General features: G+C 36.3%; 1 protein-coding gene across 1 annotated transcript in view; it reads right to left on the bottom strand.

Annotated features, from left to right (window-relative positions):
* ZYG11B (zyg-11 family member B, cell cycle regulator) overlaps positions 1-27334 on the bottom strand; it is a 79454-nt gene that overhangs the window by 44115 nt on the left and 8005 nt on the right. Inside the window, exon 2 of the mRNA XM_088791145.1 lies at positions 8700-8865. Coding sequence (XP_088647271.1) covers positions 8700-8865 — 166 coding nt within the window. The remainder of the gene's footprint in view (positions 1-8699; positions 8866-27334) is intronic.

Raw genomic sequence — 27334 nt, 5'->3', positions numbered from 1 at the left:
ATGTCCCTAGTTCCCTAGAGTGGGCTATAGGCTGAAACACCTGAGAGCCAGTACATGACTTTCAATGCTGTCTTTTCTTGCTATGACAAAGGAAGAGCCTCAAGATCTAGATGGTGTAGCTTTATTAGAACGGAGCTTCTATCAGCCTGGATCCTAGGGTGACCATGGAGCAGAGCCCTCGATGGACTTGTAGAATTTATGAACCATGCATGAGGTATTAACTTTGTGTTAAGCTACTAGACCTGGGAGTAAATTCGTTACCAATGCATATCTAACCTAGCCTTTAAATTCACTATAGCATGCTATTATACCCATAAACACATATCTACCCCCAAATATATTCAGCACATACTCGTATATGTCTACAGTTCGTTATTAAACCACTAGCTACCATGTTTCCCCGAAAATAAGACCTAGCCAGACAATCAGCTCTAAAGCATCTCTCGGAGTAAAAATTAAGATGAGATCTGGTCTTATTTTACTATAAGACCAGGTCTTATAAATATGATACGATATGATATGATATGATACAATACGATACAATATAATAAACAGTTGGGACCAGGTAAATAAATAGCCTAGAGTAAAGGGAAGAACTCGAAGTGGCACCTCAGAGACCTTATACTAAAGATATAGCTCAGGCTACCAGCCAATCACCCTTAAACTAGAACTAATTTTTTTAAGGGAACACCGCTCTCTAGTGGATTTTGCATACTTAGCATTAAAGTGTTAAAATCAAGAAAAACCTTTACAAACCTGTCACAATAAAAATGACTACTTATATATTCAGAATTCCATTCTTCTAGAGCTATGCTCTCTAATACAATAGCCACTAGCCACACACAGCTATGGAGCTCTTAAAATGCAGATAGTCCAAATTAAGGTATAAGTGTAAAATACATGCCAGATTTTGAAGATTTAGTACCAAAAAAATGTAAAATACATCATAAATAATTTTCTATATTGCCTATACACTGAAATAGTATTTTGGATATATTAGGTTGAAAAATTATTAAAATTAGTTTCACCTATTTGTTTTCACTTTTTAAATGTGGCCACTAGTAAATTTAAAATTACATATGTGGTTCACATTTGTGGCTCATGTGATATTTTCATCAGGCAGTGCTGTTTTAGAGATAGCCTTTAAACTACCTGAACTCTATTTCAGGGGAGCAAATTTCATAATAGGATTCCATCCATTAAACAGTTATTAAACAATTACTGTATGTCAAATATTAGGTTGGTGCAAAAGTAATTGCGGTTTCAAAGGTTAAAAAGAGGGCTGGCCCAGTGGCTCAGGCAGTTAGAGCTCCATGCTCCTAACGCTGAAGGCTGCCAGTTCGATTCCTACATGGGCCAATGGGCTCTCTACCACAAGGTTGCCAGTTTGATTCCTCGAGTCAACGTCAACTGGACCTGGAGCTGAGCTGCGCCCTCCACAACTAAGACTTGACTTGGGGAAAAAACACACACAAAAAAACACAAAAGTCCTGGAAGTACACACTGTTCCCCAATAAAGTCCTGTTCCCCTTCCCCAATAAAATCTTTTTTAAGAAAAGGTTAAAAAGAATTGCAAAAACCGCAATTAATTTTGCACCAACTAATAGTCTCAAATGTTGTGGATACAAAGAAAAATGAGATATGCCCGTATACTCAAAGAACTGAAAATTCCACGGAGTGAAAAAAGTCTCAAACAATGGTAGCAAAATGAGATATATGGTGTACCAGAGCAAAGTACAAAGTACCATGGAAGCAAAGAAAAAGAAGCAATCCATCATGCCTGGAGATCTGGGAAAGATTCAATGAAAAGGTAATCTTTGAGTAGTCTTTCAAAGATGAATGAAAAATTTAAAGATGGAGAAAGAAAATGAGGGGTTTTAAAGGAAAAGAAAATAAGTAACATAAACAAAGCCTTAGAATACATATAGCCAATCATTGCAGTGTATATCTGAAGCTATTATGTCAATTGTATTTCAAATGTGTGTCAATATTTTAAAAATGCCACACAAAAAAAGCTTTAGAGATGTGAAGACACATCACATAGTGAGAAAATGGCTAGTTCTATATTGCTTGAATATAAGAAACAGCTAGAGCTACAAGATGTTTCCCTGATAAAGAGGGGAAGAACATAGGTAAAATCCTAGATATGAGTGAGAACATGGTGCATTTCTGGAGATTTAAGTGCACAGGTGGGGAGAGACAAGAAATGAGGCTGGGAAGGTGAACTGGAATTAGATCACTCTAAAAGGTGAAGAAAACAGACCAGGTAGGGACCTTAGGACCTAAAGAACAGGGTGATGGAGTTCCTGGGTTTTTTCTTGTCCATATTTCCCAGACTTAAAAGTTGAAGAAGTTGGCAACCTGGCAATGCCAACAAGCACAGACTAAAACATCTCCAAAAACTCTGCTCACTCTAGCCATAGTACCAGGAAAGGGGCAGCCTAGCAAGACAGAAAACTTTTAGACACTAACTACTTTAGCCTACACCACAGAAAAAAAACTGTGGTCCCAACTTCACTCACACCAGCAAATGCCAAGAGGGAACCTAGACTTTCACCCTTGCTAGACTGTAACTGGTTTTCCCAGTCTCCACATAGGGAGGTGTTAGAGGAGGCTGAGTAGGAGCCAGGACTATTATCCCTGCTGGGTGGTAAGAACCACTCTCCACCCTGTGATGACAGTGGATACCATCTGGGAGCCTGGACTTTCATACCCATCTGGCAGTGATGAGGTGCTCTTTCCCCTTCCTGCTAGGGCGGTGTCTCAGAAAGCCTACTGTGTTTCCCCAAAAATAAGACCTGACCGGAAAATAAGCCCTAACATGATTTTTAAGGATGACATCCCCTGAACATAAGCCCTAATGTGTCTTGTGGAGCAAAACTTAATATAAGATCCGGTCTTATATTCGGGGAAACACGGTAGTGGAGCATCAAGACTTTCACCACTGTTCCACAGTAATGAGGTCACCTTGCTCTAACATGGTGTCAATGGAGGCCACTGGGAAGAAAAATGAGGTACTTAGCTAGGGAGGTATCGGTAGACTGGGGTTCCCCTAGTGGGGAACCAGAACTTCAAACCCTACACAGTAATGAGGAGCCTCCACATCTTGGGTGTCAAAAGAAGTAGAGAACCAGAACATTTACCCCAATTTGGCAATGAGGTAGCAGCCTCTACCTTCCGCTGCTGGAATGGTATCAGAGACACAAATTAAAACAGAAGAGTCTCGTAACATAATACCCAAAATGTCCAGATTTCAATTTAAAAAAAAAATCACTCGTTATATCAAAAACCAGTAAGATCTCAAACTGAAAAAAAGACAATCTACAGATGTCAACACTGAGATAACAAAAATGTTAAAAACAAAAAGGTTTTAAAGGAGCCATCATAAAAATGCTTAAGTGAGCAATGACAAACATGCTTGAAACAAGTTAAAAATGGAAAGCCTCAGCAAAAAAGATATAAAGCAAAACCAAATGGATATTCTAGAACTGAAAAATACAATAATGGTTGGGTTCAACAGAATGGAAGGAACAGAGGAAAGAATCAGTGAACTAAAAGATATAACAATAAAAATTACTCAAAACTAAACAACAGAAGAAAAACAATACACTGGAAAAACAAAACAAAACTGAACAGCGCTATCTGTGTCATTGAAGTCGCAGAAGGAGAAAGAGGGTGGAATTGAAAAAGTACTTAAAGAAATATGGTTACACACTTACCAGAATGGCTCAAATAAAAAACAGTAATAACACCAAAGGCTGGTGAGTATGTAGAAAAATTGGATCAGTCACATATTTTCTGGCAGGAGTATAAAATAGTACTGCCCCTCTGGAAAACAGTTTGGCAGTTTCTTAAAATCTAAACATGCAACTACCATACAACCCAGCAAGAGCACTCCTGAGTATTTGTTCCAGAGAAATTAGAATTTATGTTCTTATAAAACCTGTATATGGATGATTGTAGCATAATATTCATATTAGCTATTATATTCATAATAGCTAAAAAATGGAAACAATCCAGATGTCCTTCAGTGGTTGAATGGTTATACAAACCGATGTACTTCATTAACACGGACTGCTACTCAACAATAAAAAGGAATGGACTGATATACACAACAATCTGGATTAATCTCCAGAGAATTATACTGAGTCAAAAAAGTCAATCCCAAAAAAGTTATATACTGAATGATTCCATTTATATAATATTCTTGAAATGACAGAATTATAGAAATGGAGACCAGAAATGGTTGCCAGGGGTTACAGAGGGAGAAGGGGCAAAAGAGAAGTGACTGTGGCTATAAAAGGGCAACATGAGGGATCCTTTTAGAGATGGATATCTTGCCCGTATCAGTGTCAATATCCTGGCTGTGATATTGTACTATTGTTTTACGAGATATTACCATTGGAGAAAGAGGGTATCATCTGCATTATTTATTACAACTCTATGTAAAATCAAAATTGTCTTAAAAATACAAAGTTTAATTTTGAAAAAGAGATCATTCTGCTGAAAATCTGAAGATGTGTTGACATGGGGTTAAAGGACTTCCACACCATGGCTTCAATTTTCTTGCTAAGAGTAAGTGGTAGACAGTCTCAGAAGAGCAAAGAACATCCGAAACAATTATTGGGAGCACTGAGTATTTGATTAGAAAAATACTCAAGAATTCCTACGCAGTGCTGAGGTTCCTTATCTTTATATCGCTGACCTGCCTCCTTCTCATCATTCAGGTCTCAGCCTAATTATCACCTCCTTGGAGAAGCTTTCTCTGACCATCCAAGCTAAAGTAGATACCTTCCTTTTTTTATTCTCCCTGAGAGAAACGTGTTCTTTTTCCCTCAGAGACTCTATCACGAGTTGTAATTCTATATATGATTGCTTGCTTCTTAATTATGTCTCCCACTGGACTATGTACTCCAGAAGAGCAAGATTCATGTTGTATTCAATACTGCACACTCAATACCTAATAGAGCCTAGCATGCAAGAGATGTTCAATAATGTTCTTCTCTGGAGCTTCCTTCTTAAACATTTTACTTCTATTGGGCCTCTTCTGCACTTACTAGTAACTCCTTTCACACATATGTTAAGGATCTTCTGTTAAGGACCCTCGTAAAAAACAAAAATGGAAATAAATCTTGAGTTAAGATCAATGTTTGTCTGGTTTATACCACAAAATAAATTTATACATCATCTTAAATGTTAGTTTTGCTTTTTACAGCTGAAACTTCAGATTCCTCAGTTAAAACTGATTTTAATCTTACAGTAACTATCACAGTGCCTTATAAATTTTGCTCTCAAATTTATTCTCAAATTTTGATATTGTATACATACATTTAGTAAAATGCGTTAATCCTGGCCTCTTTGGTCAGTCTGCATTGAATGAATTTTTCTAATAACTAAGTTTAAGTGTCTACATTTGAGACTAATGGAATAAAGAGAGCAAGGAATTAAAAATAAGAGAGGATGAGATTAGAAACCAATCCTGTGTTTGAGTACTGGTTGCACTATTTGTTTGCTATTTGACACTAGACAAGTTACTCCACAAGTCTAAGATTCCTTATCTGCAAAATGTGAATAGTTATATCTCCTTTACAGGGATGCTATAAAGATGAAGTAAGACAATATGCATAAAAAGAATTTTGCAAATTGAAAGCACTACACAAACATCATTAACTATATTTGAACGAAATCTTTCTAGATCTTTTCCTTCTTTCAAAAATAAACATACCGAAGAATCATCTATCTTTTTCCATGACCAATAATTGTACTTGCTACAATGTATTTAAGCTAAATCTTCCTTTGCTGTCATACGATCTGCTGGGGTTGTTAGCCTGACTCTTCAGATTATCAATTCTTAATTTACTCTGGTCAAAGAATAGATAATTAGAACTGTGTGTATTTAAGAATCAGTATGTTCTAAATGAGGGTTCCTCCAGAGTTTCGTACAAGGAGTACTCAAGGATTTTGCCCCAAAGCATTTTTTATTTATTTCTGGTTTAGGCTACAGACAGCTGAAGTGACCAGCAATGTGACTTGCAGATAAGTGGGGTACTAGTCTGGGAGTATAAACCCTCAGTCATTTAGAAAGTCTATTTAGCTGTTCCAGGATGTAATCCATAATGCTTCAAAAGGTTTCAATTTAATCCCAAACATGAACACGTCAAGATGTATTACTTTAGGTTAGGTAGACAGTATAACACAGATGTGTTACCATTAGATGGCAAAATCCTTATTGTGATTCCTAACTCTTACATGCACATTTCCTGGAAAAGTTTTAGCACTGAGCCACAAATAGAATGAGCAGAATGAACAAAGATTATGGCAAAAGAATAATAAATCCAATAAGTAAAACTCTTTGGCATCAGGTTTATTTTAATAAAGGTTGTTACCTATATTATTAATCCTTTCAATTGGGTAAATAAGCAAAAAATTTTTAATGTAAATAAGTATTATCTAAAATCATTATGCTATTAGAAAAAAATATATTATCAATCTTAAAAGCATTCATGGAACTTTTTCCCCAAACATTTTTTAATGAAAATTTTAAAACACAGAGAAAAACTTATGAAATAACTTTTAAAAATTGTTACAAGAACTGGCAATGCTTTTTTGTATACTGTCAGTAGTATCCACTCTTGATTGTTTGAAGAGGATATGATTTTTACAAAGAGATTAAATAATTCAGAACACTTTTCGTTGAATAAGGCAGGTAATCATATTAGGGCAACACAAATGGGGCAGGAAGTTTTCTGACCCTCAGTTTCCTCATCTGAAGGCAGCTTGAAAAAGTAAAAAATACATTTTGATCAAGCATACAGCCTCTTCAAGAGGCTGGAGGATAATTATTTAGCTTGACTTACTTACAAAATACTTCCTTTATTTTATCCACATAAAGTATCTGCCACAGTACTTTATTATAATAAAGTACTTTTATTGAATAATAAGCATTCAATAAAAGTTAGCTCTATTATTAGCTATCAGTAGTTATATTTCAAAAGGACTATGGCAAAGTTAAAACTTCAGTTAACATTAACTCTTCTCATTTTTTTTTAAACTTTTATTTATTTTTAAGTGTGTTTTTCCAGGACCATTGGCTCCAAGTCAAATAGTTAAGTTGTTTCAATCTAGTTGTGGAGGGTGCAGCTCATACCGGCCCATGAGGGGATCGAACTGGGAACCCTGGTGTTACCAGCATGGCGCTCTATCCAACTGAGCTAACCAGCCATCCTAACTCTTCTCATTTAAAAGACTAGTTACATGCGTATATACTATATTTAAAAGTATATTTAAATTGAATATGCTAATATATTTAAATGTTATATATTGAATTGATTATGCTAATATATTTAAATTTAATGTGTTAAGCATAATCATTAAATTGAGACTAGAAAGAAATGTTAGCACTGGCATAATCTCTTGAATTGTGCAGCTTTTAAGGGGACTTTAACCTATATAGTACCTACTGAAATTATCCTTTGGCAGCAAGGTTGGAAGAATTCAAAGAGACTACAGACATGAGCAACTTAGTGAAAACCAAGGAGTATAGAAGTCTTCTTTACTAAATTATTCCAAAATGCCTCAATTACAGGCTTATTTCTCCCACCCTTCCTTGGAATGCATTATCTACATTTATACTTTAAACATAACATATATGTATGTGTGTGTGTGTATATATAAGTATATATATACACATATATATATGTGTATATATATATATATATATATATATATATATATATATATATATTTTTTTTTTTAAGTCACAGCAAAAGTGTGTATCATTTACCTGCCATCTAGGAGCAGATACCTCTCATGTAAGTGTAGGATGGTTGTGTGGCCCAGTGAAAAGAGCATAGACTTAGAATCAGACGAATTTGCATTTGAATCAGGATTCCACCATTTATTAGCAGTGTGACCCTTAATAAATTTCTCTGAACCTCAGTTTCCATATCTGTAATATAAGTGCGCAATAATAGCTTCCTTATAGTTTTTGAGAAAATTCAAGGAAAACACATATAATGCCTGGCATGTAACAGGCAATCAATAAATGATAGTTATTATTACTGACACATTTTCATTCTATTTTGAAGTTGTGGACAAACTGTATTTCCTACTTGTAAGAGTTTATAAACCCTAAATATATAAAGGTATTATATCTCCTTCAACTCAAAACTTAAACAGAAGTAAGAAAAATCCTCATACATAACCAGGATTTCATAGATGAGACTGTCCCAATTTATTTTTATAATTTGTTTTTGAAAACAGAAGTACTAAATTAGCTATGTTTTCCCATTTCAAAGGTCAAAAGAAGAAACTGGTTTTTCTATAATAGTATTTATTGATTCTCCCACTGCCAAATAAAGATGTAAGTATTTTATACCAGCACTTCTAAATATTTTGGAAGTTAGGGAAATTATTTTTGCCATGAGAATGCTTCTCAAACTAAAAAAAAAAGAAGATGAGGGAGGAGGAAGAGGAGGAGAAGAAATTTGCTCAGATGAGAAAAGAAAAATGCTTATTTCAAATCACACACAAGTGGCAGGATAGGCAAAAAATAAATGAATTGCTTTTCCTGGAATCAGGCTCATCTGGCCTTTTCCATTATTTCTAAGAAAATAATTAAATGGCCAGAGTAATACTTCAAAGTCCAATGCCAATTAACAGCACAAAGTTTTATTTCCTCTGTTTATATTATGTTTTACCATGAAAAGCCATGGTCTGAAGCAGTCGATCAGCCACCTCCTGTGGAAATACTCCAGGTTCTTGCAGACACAATGTTCCATCTTGTCTCGCTGAACAGAATTTCTCAAGGTGCGTAGTCAGGAAATTCAAGCAGATATCAAGTAAGGAATAGGGAGATGCCTCCTCCTTGGAGCCCAGGAAGAAACATAAAGGGAACACAAAAGCCAACAAGTTAGTTTCCAGAAAGGCAGAGGACAAAACATTCATTTACTCATTCAGCAAGTATTTTTATGCAGTGTTTACTATGCTAGATACTGTGTTAGGCAATATAACATGTAATCCATGTTCTCAATTAAGAAGAAAAGAAACATTTAAACAAATATTAACATAAAGTCTATTAAATACTATAATAGAGGACATATTGGGTAGTATGTAAGCACATAGCAGGGTGTGCTAATAAGTCAGTGATTGTCAGGGAAAACCTCAGAGGCACAGCAGATTCATCTCCCTAAATTACTACCCACGATCCCTCCCCTGCTCAAACCTTTAGTGGCCTCGCATGGGTCTGAAGACAAAAGACAAAATTCTCAGATTATTAGTTAAACTGATGCCTGAGTCCTTCCAAAATCTAACCCCGATTTAGTTTCCAACTGGATCTCCCACAAAACCCCCATCCCAACCTATAGTTCAAATAGGATAAATATATTTAGGTAAAAAAAGTTGCTATCGGTGTTGGCATCCTCAAAAAAGAAAAAGGTTACCAGTTATCCCAGTCTGAGGAATAAAGAACTAATTAAATAAGCATAAAAATTTAAGTGTAAGATTTTAATTATAAAAATAAACACTCTAAAATGTCCCCAACAACAATAATACAGTTGTAATTATAGTAGCTCCCATCCACTAGGTGCTTTCAGTATGACGTGTTGAGGGTTTTACATGCATTGTCCATTATTTCCTTTATTGCGCACCCCAATTTTACAACGTAGTCAAGTATTACCTTCATTTTTGCATAACTGAAAACCAGTTCAGAAAAGTAACACCTTTCTCAGCATTCCACACATAGTAAGTGACAAAGTATGTCTTCAAATTAAAAACTGACTCAGGAGCATAACAGTTAACCCATACTACACATGACATTTTAATGGCTGATTAATACATAGCCATTAAAAGTTATAGTTCAAAGATATATTAATCACATAGAAAAATACTCATAATACAAGGTAAAATATTAAAAACATTTATAGAACTTCCTCAATCTGATAAAGGTCATCTACGAAAAACTCAGTCTCATATTTAATGTTGAAAGTCTGAATATTTTTCCCCTAAAATCAGACAACAATGTCTGCTCTCATCACTTCTATTCAATATTATACTAAAGATCCTAGAATTAGGCAAGAAAAGAAAAAGCATCCAGATTGGAAAGAAAAAGTAAAACTATCTCTGTTTGCAGGTGACACAATCTCGTATAAAGAAAATCCCAAGGAATTCACAACACAAAAATAACTATTAGAACAACAAATAAAAACAAGTTCAGCAAGATTGGAAGATACTCATATACGGTAAGATGAATACAAAAATATCTATTATATTTCTATACATTAACAATGGATAATCTGAAAATGAAATTAAGGAAACAATTCCATTTACAATAGCATCAAAAAGAGTAAAATATTTAGGATAAGTTTAACAAAAGAAGTGCAAAATCAAAAAATTAAGGAAGACCTCAACAAATGGAAAGACATCCACTTTCATGGATCAGAAAATTTAATATTGTTAAATTGATCTATAGATTCAATACAACTCCTATCAAAACCTCAGCTTCCTTTTTTGCAGAAATAAACAAGCTGATCCTAAAATTATATAGAAATACAAGTGACCTAGAATAGCTGAAACAATCTAGAAAAAGAACAAAGTTGGAGGACTCACACGTGTCAATTTAAAAACTTACTACAAAGCTACAGTAATCAAAACAGTGTGGTGCTGGCATAAGGACAGACATACAGATAAATGAAATAGAATTGACAGTCCAGAAACAAACTCTCATATCTATGGTCAATCGGTTTTTGACAACAATGCCAGGATAATTCAATGGGCAAAAGAATAGGTTTTTCAACAAATGGTGCTAGGTCATCCGGACATGTAGAAGCAAAAGGATGAAGACTCATGTCTCACATCATATACAAAAGTTAACTCAAAATAGATCAGGGACCTAAATGTAAGAGCTAAAACTATTAAGCTCTTAGAAGACAACATAGATATACATCTTCCTGATTTGGATTAGTAAATGGTTTCTTAGATATGACACCAAAAGCACAAACAACCAAAGGAAAAAAAACAACCAGATAAATTGGACTTCATTAAAATAAAAAATTTGTGCTTCAAAGGTCATCATCAAGAAAGTGAAAAGAGGGGTGACCTGTTAGCTCAGGTGGTTAGAGTGTGTGCTCTTAACAACAAGGTTTCCAGTTCGATTCCCACATGGGCCAGTCAGCTGCACCCTCCACAACTAGGTTGAAAACAACGAACTTGACTTGGAGCTGATGGCTCCTGGAAAAACCCATCCCTGATTTAAAAAAAAGAAAAAAGATGTTCAACATCAGGGAAATGCAAATCAAAATCACGATGAAATAACATCTCACACTCAGTGGCATGGCTATAATCACAAAGTCAGATAAGAAGTGTTGGTGAAGATATGGAGAAACTGAAACTTTTGTACATTGCTAGTGGGAATGTAAAACTGTGCAGCCAGTTGTTTGGAAAACAATCTAGCAATTACCATATAACCTAGTAATTCCAGTCCTAGGTATGTTCCTAAGAGAAATGAAAATATGTCATACAAAAAACTTGTACATAAATGTTTCAGAAACATTAGCTAAAAAGTGGAAACAACCCAAATGTCCATCACCTGGTGAATGGATAGACAAAATATACTATAGCTACACAATGGAGTATTATTAAAAAAAAAAAAAAAAAATCTTGATAAATCACACAACATGGATGGACCTTGAAAACATTATGCTAAATGAAAGAAGCCAGTCACAACAGACCACATATTGTATGATTTCATCTATATTAAATGCCCAGAATAGGCAAATCTATAAAGACAGAAAGTAGATTCGTGGACATCTAGGGCTGGAGGAGGGAAGGTTGGAGGAAAATGGGAAGTGACTGCTAATGTGTATAGGGTTTTTTTTGGGGGGGATGATAAAAATGTTCTATAATTGATTGTGGTTATAGTTGCACAACTCTATGAATATATTAAAAACCAGTGAATTGAGTACACTTTAAATGGGTGAATTTTATGGTATAGGGATTGTATCTCAATAAAGCTGTCATAAAAAATAATTTATAAAACTATAAATACAAGACAGAAATAAATAAATCAAAATATTAACTAGTTAACTTTGGGTGATGTGCTACCAGTTTTCTTCTCTGCATAAAAATCAAACTTTCTATACAGCATGTTATTTCTATAATCAAAAAGTTATTAAAATATATACATGTTATTTTAGTTTACAAAGCGCTTTCACATGGACACATTTAATACTGTAATAACTGAGTAAGATGGGTAACAAAGACATATTTTGGGCCGGCCCGGTGGCTCAGGCGGTTAGAGCTCCATGCTCCTAACTCCGAAGGCTGCCGGTTCGATTCCCACATGGCTCAGTGGGCTCCCAACCACAAGGTTGCCAGTTCAACTCCTCGAGTCCCCCAAGGGATGGTGGGCTGTGCCCCCTGCAACTAGCAACTAGCAACGGCTACTAGACCTGGAGCTGAGCTGCACCCTCCACAACTAAGACTGAAAGAACAACAACTTGAAGCTGAACAGAACCCTCCACAACTAAGATTGAAGGGACAGCAACTTGACTTGGAGAAAAGTCCTGAAAGTGCACTGTTTCCCCAATAAAGTCCTGTTCCCCTTCCCCAATAAAATCTTAAAAAAAAAAAAAAAAAAAAGACACATTTTATAGATGAGGAAACGCAAATCTATACTTGATAAAAATCATACTTGATAAAAGTTAAATGGTTGGCTCAATGTGGCAGAGACTGTTAGGTGCCAACTCTAATATCTGTTCTTCTCTTCTTCCACATTAATAAAACTTTTTATTTTTACCTGAGCACATGACCACCTGTAATAAAGACTACATATCCCATTCTCCTCTACAGCTAGATGTAGCTGAGACACAGAAAAAGTTCAGAGGAAATAATCAAATTCAACTTCTGCCTTGTAGAACTTGGCCTAGTCTGTCTTATTTCCTGAGTTGTAACAATGAATTCTTTTTGCTTTTTCTACTCTTCATTTTCTACTCTTCATCATCTTCCTAAATGTTTAAAATTCATCACTCAGATGAAACAAGCTGCCCTTTCACTTTAATTGGTAAATTTCAAAATAATCTATTTATTTTGCAGTAGAGAAAATAAAATTGGGTAACTGTCAGAGGGGAGATATATAAACCTTCTGAGTATATAAGTTTTAGAAGTCATTTTAGCAGAACAAATCCAGGTTGTAATATATGAACATTTAGAAAGTTTAATTAATCATTCTAAAGAAATTTCTTCCAATTGGTAAAATCAGACCAGCAAGGAACAAAAGCAGGTTTTTGGACCCCACAAACTTCCTTTTCAAAGAAACTCCCCCATATCTTTGTCATTTCTGTTTGTAAGCATAAGACTTTTCTAGTTGGGAAGTGCATTTACCTAATAGTTAACAACCTGGGCTTTAGAGCTAAAGTGCAAATCCCAACTTTTCACTTGCTAACTGTGTGATCAGTATACAAGTTACCTAACCTTTCTGTGCTTCATTTTTCTCATACTATAATAAATAGTAATACCTACCTCCTAAAGTTGTTTTGAGGATTAAATGAGATAAAACAGGAACCAGAGAACTTAGAATAATGATAGCGTGTCTGAAAACACACAGCTTGTGTGGGGCAGAGCCAGGATTCAAACCTAGAAAGTGGGGCTCCAGAGCCTATGTCCTTCCACACTTCAACATACTACCTTTTCCACTCTATATGCCAATTCCAAATGATCTCACCTGATACTCAGCGCAGGTCTGTGATGTGAACAAGGATAATGATCCCCATGAAGGGATGAAGAACAGAGAGGTTATATATCAAGCAAGTGACAAAACTAGATCTGTACTCAGGTTATCTGAGACGTACTCCAAAACCTATACTGCCATCAGTGATTGCCCAAATTCCAGTAACTTAAGCTGACACAGAAGTATTGAGACATCAGTGTTTCCTATTCCATTTATAAACAAACAGCAGCTGTACAGAAAGACTAACAAAAGATAAAGGAGAAGCTGGAATTTGGTGTCTAAACAACTCATCTCTTGGAAATTCCTTCTCAGAGAGATTTTTTTCCCTTTACCAATTAGGCACACCCCAGGCAAAGGAAAAACAAAGCTCCTACTAAAAAAGCAGAAGAGGGTGGAGGTCAAGTCTGACTTCATTTGGATCATGAAGTAATCCACAGTTCAAAAGCTAAACAATTTCTAGGAAGAACAAACATAAAAAGTTCTTTTTAATTAATCAAAACTAAACTTCTACTCAATCTGGCCCAACCCAGATCTTTAATGCACAGTTCTTATCCTATCACTCTCCAAAAAGAAATTTCAAAAGTTCCATATCATCTATAACCACAGTTCTCATGCTGGGAACACATACAAGGGGTTCCCAGCAGAGGTGTGCCTAGGGGCTAAATCTACAAAATGAACTTGGCACATCTTAGAATATCAAACACACTCAAAGATTATTTGAGGGGATGAGAGTATGGGAGGCTAGGGGAGAGGGAATTAAGTTATGTAACCAGTAAATAACTTAAAATATTTTTGTACTGAAACAAATATGTTAGGTAGAAGGCAAACACTGCATGAATTTTAAGATGAAACACAGGATTACCAAGAAATTTGTTTGTAACACCGGTTTCAAGTAATTACTTTCCCTATCCCACAGCAAATTTGGTTTCTTTCGCTGTTAGAAGTTGGAAAAACAAAGATACCTAAAGAGTGTAAACATTTTAGCAAGCTTATTCAAAATATTGTACTAACTGGCTCCAACCTTTCTTTCTAGCCTCATTTTTCACATTCTCCCTCCAAGCATGCTACCTACCAGGTACACTAAACCAGATACACTTCCTTAATGCAACCCACTTCCTTCCCTAAGCCCTGTAACAGGCATTTTCACACCTCTGAGCTTTTTTTTTTTTCAATTAGTCCTCCTATGTGGCAAAATTGCACACATCCCTCAAAATTCAGTCAAACCTCACTAGTTCCGTGATGACTTTCCTAATTCCCAAGGCAGAATTAATTTTACTCTCAGCACCTGAAAAATGAAATTGCACCATTAACAACTATTCTGTACTGAATGACAGCTGTGTGGTACCAGGCCACTTTATATACACAGTTGACCTTTGAACAACGCAGGTTTGAACTGTGTGGGTCCACTTATACATGGATTTTTTTCAGTAAATACTGTAAATGTATTTTTTCTTCCTTATGATTTTCTTAATAACATTCTTTTTCCCAGCTTACTTTATTGTAAGAATACAGTATATAATACATATAATATACAAAATGTGTGTTAATTGGCTGTTTTATCGGTAAGTCAATAGTAGGCATTAGTAGTTAAATTTGGGGGGAGTCAAAAGTTATACACAGATTTTCAACTGCATGGGGGGTCAGCAGCCCAACCCCTGCTTTGTCCAAGGGTCAATTTACTTGCAGCCATCGAAACAACTTTGAGAAAAGTAGGTAAACTGAGGTGCAGGAATATTAATTTACATATCAAAGCTAAAACAGCCAGCAGATGGCAGAGCAAGGATAAAAATTACAACAGCTATCCTTCATGAAACAGCCTCAAGTCTTGGTCAGAGCTCTTTAGGTACATGAGTTCTTTCAATTTTTACATACTATGAGTCAAGCACTGTTGCAATATGCATTTTGAAGATGAGGAAACTGAGGTTTAGGTAAACATCTCCATATTCACATGGCCAGCGTGCTGCTAAACTAGGACTCCAACTCAAGAAGGAAGTCCAAGCCTATATATATATTTTTTTTATTAAATTTATTGGGGTGACAATTGTTAGTAAAATTACATAGATTTCAGGTGTAAAATTCTGTATTACATCATCTATAAATCCCATTGTGTGTTCGTCACCCAGAGTCAGTTCTCCTTCCCTCACCATATATTTGATCCCCCTTACCCTCATCTCCCACCCCCCACCCCCCACAAGCCTATATTTTTAAGTTCTTAACCATTATACTATAATATAATCATAATTATTGAGCTTATATTGCTAATATATGCTATGTTCTATATGCTATAAACTAGGCTAAGTGCTTTACATATATAATTTCATTTATTTCTCATAAGAATTCTGTAAGTTAAATTCTATCAATATACACATTCTACAAAGATGAGGACACTCACCGAAGATTTGGGGGCTGATTTGCCCAAGATGATACAGCTCATAAATGGTAGAGTCAGGATTAGACCCCAGGCAATATGACTCTAGAGTTAAAGCTGTGCTTTTACCACTACATAAGCTGCCCTTTATATCTGATTCCAAAAACAATTTTCTTTTACAATTGCATGTTACACCATAGCTATTTATAACTGTATCTGTCTCCCTCACTAGACCAAGACACTTTTCAAGTTTGAGGAACCTATTCACTCTTTTTTTACATCCCTAGCACCCAGCACAGTCCCTGAAATTTACCTGTTAAAAGAAGAAAAAAATGAGTTCAAATTAGGAGAGTAATAAAGGGACTTGCCCAGTGTCACGACATTTGCAAGAAGTGAGGCCAAGATACAAACCCACATCTGTTGATTATGAAGTCCGTAACTTTTCCACTATACCATCTCTTAGAACAATTATTAGTTTGGCATTAATATAAATGTCAAAAAACAATTTGGGTACCAGCTGGTTGTTACAGTGGCTCAGACAGGAGGTGAATAATACTATGGATAATACATAGGAGGCAACATAAATGGAAAAATTCAAAAGTGAAAAATAATTTGAAGATTTGACAAAATGCAGTTAAGTGATCAAACAGGAAATAGATGTTATTTTTTTCTGAATCCCCAGTACCTAGCACAATGCCTGGCTACCAGACAGGAATTGTTCTCTGAAGGACTGACCAACATTCATATGGCATATTTTTGACATACATTATCTCATTTAACCCTCACAACAGTCTTGTGAAGCTGCTATAATAGATACCGTTTTGTATCTGAGGGTACTGGAGCTCAGAAAGAATAATGTACTCAAGTTCATCTAGTTAGAATGTGGCATCATTGGGCTTTGAACCAAGATATTTAATTCCAAATACCACGCCCTTTTTCTTATTTCAAATAGCACCCCCAGGTGAAAGAGGGAAAAGGGCGGAAGAAGGGGAACTTGAGGTAAAAAAATAACTCCAAGATTCAAAGTAGTAGCTAACCAAGGAAAAGTGTGTGTGTGTGTGTGTGCGCGCACGCGTGTGTGTATTGTAAAAAAAAAAGAAAGTAAAAAACAAAATAGTGATTAATACTCTCATGATTTTATTGACAAAATTAATAAGAAGACTAAGCAAGGGATTATTTCTTCAGGGTAACTTGTTATGGCCAGGGAGAGTTTGTCTGCTTAGGCAAGTACAGAACAGGAACTAACGCTTTGGTGAAAAAACTAAGCAGATTATACAGATTTAAGTATCACTCCCCAATGGTGACAGCTAGATAAACTCTTGGAGTGATCAGAAGAGATCATTAAGCCCTGTAATAAATTAACTATCACACAGTACAGCAGGCTGAATGACACAGTTCCTGAACAATGGCTGAAAAATATCCTGTGGCAAATGGGAAAAACAACTTCAGTCTAAAAGAACAGCATAGCCCTTTACTTTTTTTATTAACATGATGTTTTCTGGATAGGATATAATCCTGACATCATCAGTTATTGAAATAAAGCTTGCCCAGATTGGTCTTCTCAGATACTGCTGGTCAGGAGTGTAAACTGGCACAATTTTCCTGGATATAAAATACTTTAATAATAATCTTAAAAACACCCATACTCTTGATTCAGTACTTCTTCATCCAGGAATTTACCAAAAAACGAAGTTGGGGGGGAAGGAAATAATCAAGAGATATTAACAAAGGTATTTACACAAAGATATTAAACACAATTTTTCTGACCAAAAAACAGAAACAAACTCCCAAAACCACACACGAACAAATGTCTAAAATAATGGAAAATGGTAAGCAAATTACAGTATACCAACCCTATAGACTACTATACAGCAATGTGTATGTTTCTGAATAATTTTTTTTTTAAGTATCATAATGTTTATCGATAGATACAAATATATAAAATCAGGGCAGGAACATGACTTGATAAATTAAGTAGACTTAATTTCAATACTATAATAAGAGGGACCAATTCAAACTGAATAACTTTTAATGACATGGTAAAATGTTAAGAATAAAATATTAATCTAGGCTAAATAAAAACTGTATACATAGCAGGATTTCAATTAAATACTATACAGGCATAGCAAATGATATTGGCCTGATAAAGTTATTTCAAAAGGCTAGAAAGCTAATTAAACAATATGTTGTGGTAAATCTATAGAGACAATCAAGGGAAATATTTAAGGATAGTAGATACCTTGGAGGTGGAGAGAAGTGGCAGGGAGAAATGGGGCACACAGGGAAAATGGCAGTGGTCATGTTCCATTTCTTAAGTTGGATGCGGGGATTTTAGATATCTGTTTACTACATTCCATGGCTTATATAAATGTTTCATATGGCCTGAAAATATCAAATTAGTAAAAATAGAAAAAAATACAAAAATAAAATAATTTGGAAGTAAAAAAAGCTGTTCATGCTTCTACTTTTCAAATACAAGATAACGAAAAAAATGTCAATTTTATCACTCATATTTTCCAATATATGTATTCAAACTAGTAAGAATAGACATATTTTATTAGACTCAATAAAATTATTTTAATTTTGAATGAAACGTGTATGTATGTGTACACACATGTACAGACACACACACTTTTATTTTTCCTAAATCGGCCATTCTCCCCATTGTTCTTATACCCTTTCCCTATGCAATCTTACATTCCCCAGAGCTTTTATCATCTGATAATGATGGACTGGGAACGTTTTCAGGGGAAAGGCAGGGGAGCAGCTAAGATGTATAAGGGAAGTAGATAGGAAATAAAAAGGGAATTTTGAGAAGCAGATCTGTCAACTCTATTCTACTTCACAATGTTCCAAAATTTGCAAATAAAGACTGAGTTATTTCTAAATGACTTTTGGTTGCAGGATTGTGTGACATACATTATGACACTGCTCTGAAACTAGGTTACATAGGTCACAACTTACATAGTAATATATAAGCAATTAAAGAACTTCTCCTACTATTAAAGCTAGGTATGTACACAAATCTTCTCTTTTGCTCCTGCCTTTAGATATCACAGAACAGTGCCTTTTTTGAAGGAACAACACAAACAAAAGAATGACTACATTAAAGGAGGTCAGAGAGGTCTTGCCATGACACTACCAAGGGGCAACACAGAAGGCTCTCAAATGTTAAAAAAAAAAAAGAAAAGCAAGTAATAATAGAGAATCTTCATCATTAAACATCTGTCTAGCGCTCCAATTTATAAAGCCTTTTCAAAACAATCATTATGACTCTGTAAGGTAAGGAGAACAGAGGTTATTTTTGTTGAGGAAACTGAGGTTCAGAGAAGGAAAGTTAACAATGGTAGCTATACCTCCCTTTTATACAGAGCGTGCCAAAAAAATGTATACACAGTTTAAGAAAGGAAAAAACTATTAAAATTGTAATACCCAATACATACCAATAACAAAAGATGAATACAGTCACGTTTGACTTCTGCAATTACTGTGTTTCCCTGAAAATAAGACCGGGTCTTATACCGTATTTTCCCGAAAATAAGGCTGGGTCTTATATTAATTTTTGCTCCAAAGATGCCTTGGGGCATATTTTCAGAAGATGTGTTATTTTTTCATGTACAATAATCTACATTTATTCAAATACAGTCATGTCATCTTCTTCTGGAACATCGTCATAACGTACTAAATGCATCTGTCTGGCTGATGATCTTAACCAGGGCTTGTTTTCAGGGTAGGTCTTATTTTCAGGGAAACACGGTACAAGAGGTGCTCAAAGTGGTTACCATCAGCGTCCAGACACTTCTGATTACGGCAAACTACTGCTTGAGCAACGTTAACCAAAGTGTCCACTTGATACATTTTTTTGGCACCCCCGATATATGCTGTTCCCTCTCCTTAGAATGCCCTTCCATGCCTGTCCATCTATCAAATTCCTACTCATACTAGAAGAGCCAGTACATATGCCCACTCCTCCATGAAGTTGTCCCTCATATCCCAAAACACAGGTAGATATAATCACACTATACTTTATATAGTTCTACTGCAGTTATCCAATGTATAACTTTTTATTTGTTTAGATGGCTGTCTCCCCCTCTAGACTATGAGTTCAAGGAAAGTTAGTAGTTCTTAAATGTTTTCGTCTGTTCCACTTATGTGAGGCAAAAACCTCATAGCCTATCCATCCCTCCTGGTTCCCAAGGTACAGTGGAAAACAGTGTTAACAATGAAGTATCACTGCAAGAAAATGTTATAGACATCTGCTTTAACAAGAACATGGACATTTTCTATTTGAATAACAGTACAATGTCAAAATCTAAGTTTGGAAATTTTTTATGTCAATCGTACTGTTAATGCAAATATACTCATATATCACCACATACTAGATTAACCAAATCAACCACAACGAATGATACCAATAATAAAGTTAAATAAATGATAATTCATAATTAAGATACAAAACTAGCAACAATTAAAAACTACCACCAACTCAAGACAACACAAAAGCTCTCTTCCAAGAAATTAAGGAATTTCAACGAGCTACTTTTGTACATATGAAGTAGGAGCTTTACAACACTTCCAAGTGTCAGCCTTCTTCATAAAAGACAAGTCCTCCTCAGTAAACTACAGTAATCTGCTAATTTTAGCTTTATTATTAAATTGTAGTAATTCTTAATAACTCACTAAGCAGTACTCTAGTATGGAGCCCTTAAAATGGTTGATACAAAGTAAAAGTCTGAGGAACTGCATCACTTACCAGCCCCTAGGAGATAAGAAAAGGATTTTTAGAACATTTCATCCATCACGCATCCGGAGTTCTGTGTCCCACACACTGAAAATCAGTAGGGTTAAGACCCATGCCGTATCCACTTCTGTATTCCCTACTCTGGCACACAGCACATGCTCAGTATCTATTAGTAAGTGGATAAATGAACTACCTATAAGCAGATTTCTACGTATAAGAACATGGCACAACACCTGGAGACCTGGGGCAATAAAGACAGGGCAAAAAACAGGAGTAGACTAGCTCCCAAAGCAGCTTTTCCATTTCACTACTTTTTGTGGCAGGCACTAATCTCTAATAGCAAGAAAATGTCCGACTGAGAGATCAATCCCCACCCCACACACTCATCAGAAAAGACACACATGCACTAATACCATGTGTCCCCGAAAACAAGACCTAACGGAAAATAAGCCCTAACATGATTTTTCAGGATGACATCCCCTGAACATAAGCCCTAATGCGTCTTTTGGAGCAAATCTTAATATAAGACCTGGTCTTATTTTCGGGGAAACACGATTGCAATATATGTTTTTCAGTTGGTTTTCCATTTCTTCAGAACCAAGCTCCTTACTTCCCAACAACAAAGAGGATCATTACTTATCTATCACTCATTAAAATCCAGATCCAGTATTCTTCTGTTTATTAACCACAATGCCTCTAAAAAAGTCACTTCATTTCTTGCCTCCACAGCTTCCTTATCCGTGAAATGAAATTTGTACTATTTTTCCTTTCACTCCATCAGGTTATTGTATCAAATGAAATAAAGGATATGAACAGGCTTTGTTTACTGTAAGATACTGTTACTAGTGTCATCCATAAAGTGTATTTTTCCTTATAATTTACCAAAAGAGAGAAGTCATTGCTCAGATTCTAAAGGCCACAGGGTCTGTCTTTGAGGAATTTCATAGTGACACTCATTAGCCCTTTCTAAACCTTCTCATGGCTTTCTTTTAATATCCCTTATAATCTTTTTGCTTCCTTATATTCTCCTTCCTTGAATGTTTAGCCATCTATGCAACACTCAGCTGGAGGCATTCTCAGTCTTTTCCCCACGACTTAGTTACCTATTTTGTTGATTGGTTTGTTTTACATATTTAAATTTTCATTCTATTACTGTATTGCCAGGGTCATGTCAAAGAAGCATTTCAACATGCTGAACTGTGGCCCATCCATTTTTACCAAGTGGGAAAGTGGCGGACACCGGAAATTTAGTACACATAGCAATTGTAGTCTACTGTTAGAGGAAACCGGGGATTCCACTGTTGCTGATATGACAAAAAATGAAACAGATCCTCACAGATCAGGCATCTTTTATACTTGGGAACTGAACGACCACAAAATGCATCCAATAAATTACTTGTTCAATGAATTAGTAAATTATTAGATGGTAACTTGCCTCAAAACTAATTTTATTTCTCTTCATGACACTATCACAGGAAACTGAAAATAAAAAGTATTAAAATTCCCTTAATTCAAGACAAGACCTGTGGACTCTAGAATCACTAAGTAATGAGGTCTCTCATTAATTACAAGGAAAATATACTTTCTGGATGATGCTGGCAACAATGTTTTACAGTAAACAAAGCCTATTCATAGCCTTTATTTCATTTGATACAACAACCTCAGGAAGTGAAAGGAAAAATATTACAAATTTCATTTTATGGCTAAGGAAGCAAAGGTACAAAAATGAAATAACTTCCAGAGGCATTGTGGTTAGTAGAAAGAATACTAGACCTGGATTTGAATTCTATTGGTGTTACACTGCAAAATGTCTGGCTTCTCTGACCCTCAGTCTGTCCTTTGTAGAACGGGGATAATATGAGTACTTATCTCATGATGCTATTGTTAGGATGAAGTGAGAACGTGTGTGTAAAGCCTCCAGCACAATATCTGACAGAGTCATTATTCAGTCAATGTTCCCTTCCCACTTACTAGCCATGATCTTGCACAATATAAATTTTTCAGACACATAGGACAGCAAGTTCATGGTTGTAAATCCTCAAAGAATTTTGCCATCCGGAGTCCAAATCAGGAAAAACATGCAAGACTCTGTGTCTCCCTACACCATCAGGCAGATATTTTTCAGCCTACCTTTTCACTAAAGATGTATGCTTTTTAAGGTCCTGGTTTTATGTAGCTGTCTTGGTTACAACTCATGTGCATCTGGCTCAAAATCTCATCTCCTACCTGCAAGGTTCCTAATACTGACAATATTTCAATAGGAGATAATGGCTCTGACAGTGCTCCATTTTTTGTATTCCTGGATGATTTTTTTCTATAGATTGGGCCAGAAAGCAGGTAACTTAGGAAAAAGATTACAAACTTGACCATTTTTTGATTAGAAGTAAATTTTTTTATTGACATCGCTCTGAAGGAGTGTCATACTATAGTGAAAAGTGTGCAGTTAGGAGTCAGATTGCCTGGATTAAAATGCCAGCTCTTCCACTTACAAAACTATGTAACGTTAGGCAAAATACTTAATCTCCCACACCTCAGTTTCGTGATTTGTCAAATGCAGCCAATAATAGTCCCTATATCATAGGATTGTTGTCAGAATTAAATAAATTCAAAGTGCAACTTACAACAGTCACTGGCATATATAAATTGTTCAAGAAATGTTGGCCATTATTTTAGAATATAAACTCCATAAAACAAAGACTATGTTTTGTTTACTGCTGTATTCCCAGAACCTAAAACAATGCCTACTATGTAATGCACACTAAATATTTATTGAATAAATGAACAGTCAAGCACAAATTTATTGTTAGGTGTGTTTAAAATACTTATTTGCCCTTAGAGAAAGAAACTATATGTCCAGAGAGAAATATAATTCCCAAGTCCAGCCCTGAAATTAAAGTATGGAATTGAAAGGCAGACAAGGGTCATCTGAGTTCATGGGTATAAGAAACTTCAGCTATGGGACAATCTTTGAATCCTCATTTTTATAGTACTCCACAGGTAATTGCTCCTTCATTTATGGGTTGTTTTTTTCCTACTATTAATTCAACCAAGCCAGACTTTCAGGAATAAACACCTAATATAACCTTAGATATGATCCAACCACTTAATTTTTAAAAATTTTTTGTAGTAAGATGAAATCATTTTTATTTTAAATAATTTTGTTTTTCAATTACAGTTGACATATATTAGTTTCAGGTGTATAACATAGTGATTAGACCTTTATATAACTTACAAACTGATCACCCCAATAAATCTAGTACCCATGTGACACTACACAGTTATTACAATATTATTGACTATATTCCTTATACTATACTTTATATCCCCATGACTATTTTGTAACTACCAATTTGTACTTCACCTTTTTCACCTATTCCCCCAACCCTCTTCCCATCTGGTAACCATCAAAACATTCTCTGTATCTATGAATCTGTTTCTGTCTTATTTGTTTATTTTATTCTTTAGATTCCACATATAAGTGAAATCATATGGCATTTGTCTTTCTCTGTGATTTATGCCACTCAGCACAATACGCTCCAGGTCCATCCATGTCGTTGCAGATGGCAAGATTTCATTCTTTTTTATGGCTTAGTAATATTCCACTGTATATATGGATCACCTCTTCTTTATCCATTCATCCATTGGTGGACACCCAGCTTACCTCCATATCTTGGCCACTGTAAATAATGCTGTAATGAACATATGGATGCACATGTCACTTCAAAGTAGTGTTTTGGGTTTCTTAGGATAAACACCCAGAAGTAGGATCACTGGGCCTTTCTTTGTCTCCTGTTACAGCCTTTGTTTTAAAGTCTATTTTGTCTGGTATAAGTATTGATACCCCAGCTTTTTTTCATTTCCATTTTCATGATCTTTTTACATCTCTCAACTTTCAGTCTGTGTGTCTTTTGATCTGAAGTGAATCTCTTGTTAGGTAGCATATGTAAGGGTTTTGTTTTCTTATCCATTCAGCCACCCTATGTCTTTTGATTGGAGCATTTAATCCATTTGCATTTACAGTAATTGTTGACAGATATGTAGTTATAGCCATTTTATTATTCATAGTTTTTATCTTTTCTCCTTCTTCTTCCTCTCCTTCCCCTTTTTCTTCTAGAAGTCCCTTTAACATTTCTTGTAATACTGGTTTGGTGGTGTCGACCTCTGGCTTTTTCTTGTCTGGGAGTTTCTTTTTCTCTCCTTCAATTTTAAATGATAGTTTTGCTGGGTAATCTTACCGTGTTTCCCCAAAAATAAGTTTCTGTTGAGAAATCAACTGACACTTATGGGAGCTCCCTTATAGGTAACTGCTTTTCTCTTGCTGCTTGTAAGATTCTCTGTTTTTGAGCTTTGGCATTTTAATTATGATGTGTCTTGGTGTGGGCCTATTTGGGTTCATCTTGTTTGGGACTCTCTGCACTTCCTGGGCTTATATGTTTATTTCCTTCACCAGGTTAGGGAAGTTTTCAGTCATTATTTCCTCAAATAGATTTTCTTTTTTTTTTTCCCCTTTATTTTATTATTTTAAACGTTTTTTTATTAGTTTTAGATATACAAAACAACGCAATAGTTAAACATTTATCATTTAGATTGTTTAGTTCTTTTTCTGGAGCTTAGTTCTATTCTTTCATTTGGGATATGTTTCTTTGTCTCCCCATTTTGGCTGCCTTCCTGTGTTTGTTTCTATGTATTAAGTAAAGCTGCTATGTCTCCCAGTCTTAGAGTAGACTTATGTAGCAAGTGTCCTGTGGGGCCCAGAGGCAGTCTCCCGACAGCCAGGTGCTGCAGGTGTGTCCCTTGTATGGGTTGTGTGTGCCCTCCTGTTGTAGTTGAGCCTTGGTTGCTGTTTACATGTCATTGGGCAGGATTGAACCTGGGGCTGATTGGTTGTGAGGATTGGCTGTCACTACAGTGGAGGAGCTGTTGTGCAGGGACTGATCCTACAGAGCAGGATTCGCTTTAGGGCTCTGGTGCCTGTCCAATCTGCCCTTTGCGTGTGTTGTCTGTGGAGGTAGCCTGGTGGTGCTCAGGTATCGTCTGAAGCTGACCACCAGGCATCCTGGCCCCAGGAGCGGAGGCCTCCTGGGAGGGGCCCTGCTACAGGCCAGGTTCAGCAGCAGCCTGTGCCCTGCCTGGGGCCACCAGGCCTGAGTCACAAAACGATCCAGAGATGTCTTCCTCCCATGCGGAGCTTGGAGGTGCCTGGGAGAGGCTAAGCTGCAAACCAAGGCCAGCTGCCGCTAGTGCCAAGCTTGAGGATGCTTAGCAAGAGGTACAGGGCACAAGGCCAGGTGCTGCTTGTTTGGGGTTTGTGAACCTTTGAGAGATTTTAGGCAAGTCTGCAGCATGCGCTAAGACAGGCCATCTGTATGGAAAAGCCACCGGAGGCAGCTTGGGTAGGCCTGCAAATTAGGTGGGGCAAGGTCTTAGGGAATCACCAGGGCACGGTGAATGGTGTTAGTCAAGTTGATGGAGACTCAGCTATAGCGGCTAATGCACACTGGGAGGGGAGAGGGTTTAACAAAAAAATAATAGCCTCTGCCAGCACTTCTCTCAGGGAGAAAGGTGCCCCTCCAGTCCTCACCCTAAAGCCAGACAATTCAGTTCCTCCTCGTATGTCCCTGGTGCCTTTTGTGCTGCTGCCCCAGCACTGGAGCTCAGAGGGAGTGAGTCCATCAGTAAGTAAGTCCATGTGCGATCCCTTTAAGAGGAACACCTAGGACTCCAGCAGCCCTCCCTCTCACTCAGCCACAATCTCTGTTGGTTTGTTTTCACAGCCAGAAGTTGTGGGGACTTCTCTTCCCAGCACTGGAACCCTTGGCTGGGGGGCCTGGTATGGGGCTGGAACCCCATGTTCCTCAAGAGAGAATCTCGGCAGCTGAGGTATCCCTTCCAAATTTTAACTGCCAACTGGGTGTGGGACCCGCCTGTTCCATGTCTCCGCCCCTCCTACCAGTCTGAAAGTGGCTTCTTCTGTATGTCCTTAGTTATAGGACTTCTGTTCAGCTAGACTTCAGGCAATTCTCAAGGATAGTTGTTCTGTAGTTTAGTTGTAATATTGATGTGGTCGTGAGAGGATGCAAACACAGCATTTACCTACTCCACCATTTTGACTGGAAATCCCTCTAATCCCTTTACCTTCTTCTTTCCCAAACTATCATTTTACAAATGAGGATGGTCAAGAAGGTAGTACTAATGCTCAAGGGTACAGATATGTTGAACTATTTCACATGGACTGCGGGAAGTTATTTTTCTTTTTAAAAAACCACCAACTACTTTCAGAGAACCCTAGGTGTCCAATAATGCAGGTACGATAAGCTTCTTGCATGTATCACTTCAAGGACTGGCCAGTGTGGCAAATGGCTATATGCTAAAGGACTTCATGAAGCTAGTGGACTATCTATAAGAGTACTGGAAAAGTAAATAAATCCTCTTCCCTTCCATCTTAGCTCATATAACAAAGCTAGTCCAAGAAACAAAACAAAAATTCAAGTCAGTAATCACT

Source organism: Rhinolophus sinicus, chromosome 14 (assembly GCF_057876585.1).
Source record: "Rhinolophus sinicus isolate RSI-liver-muscle chromosome 14, RSI-T2T, whole genome shotgun sequence".
In the NCBI taxonomy this organism is placed as follows: Eukaryota; Metazoa; Chordata; class Mammalia; order Chiroptera; family Rhinolophidae; genus Rhinolophus; species Rhinolophus sinicus.
The sequence above is the reverse complement of the archived record's forward strand: the minus strand, read 5'-3'. Positions and strand labels throughout refer to the sequence as shown.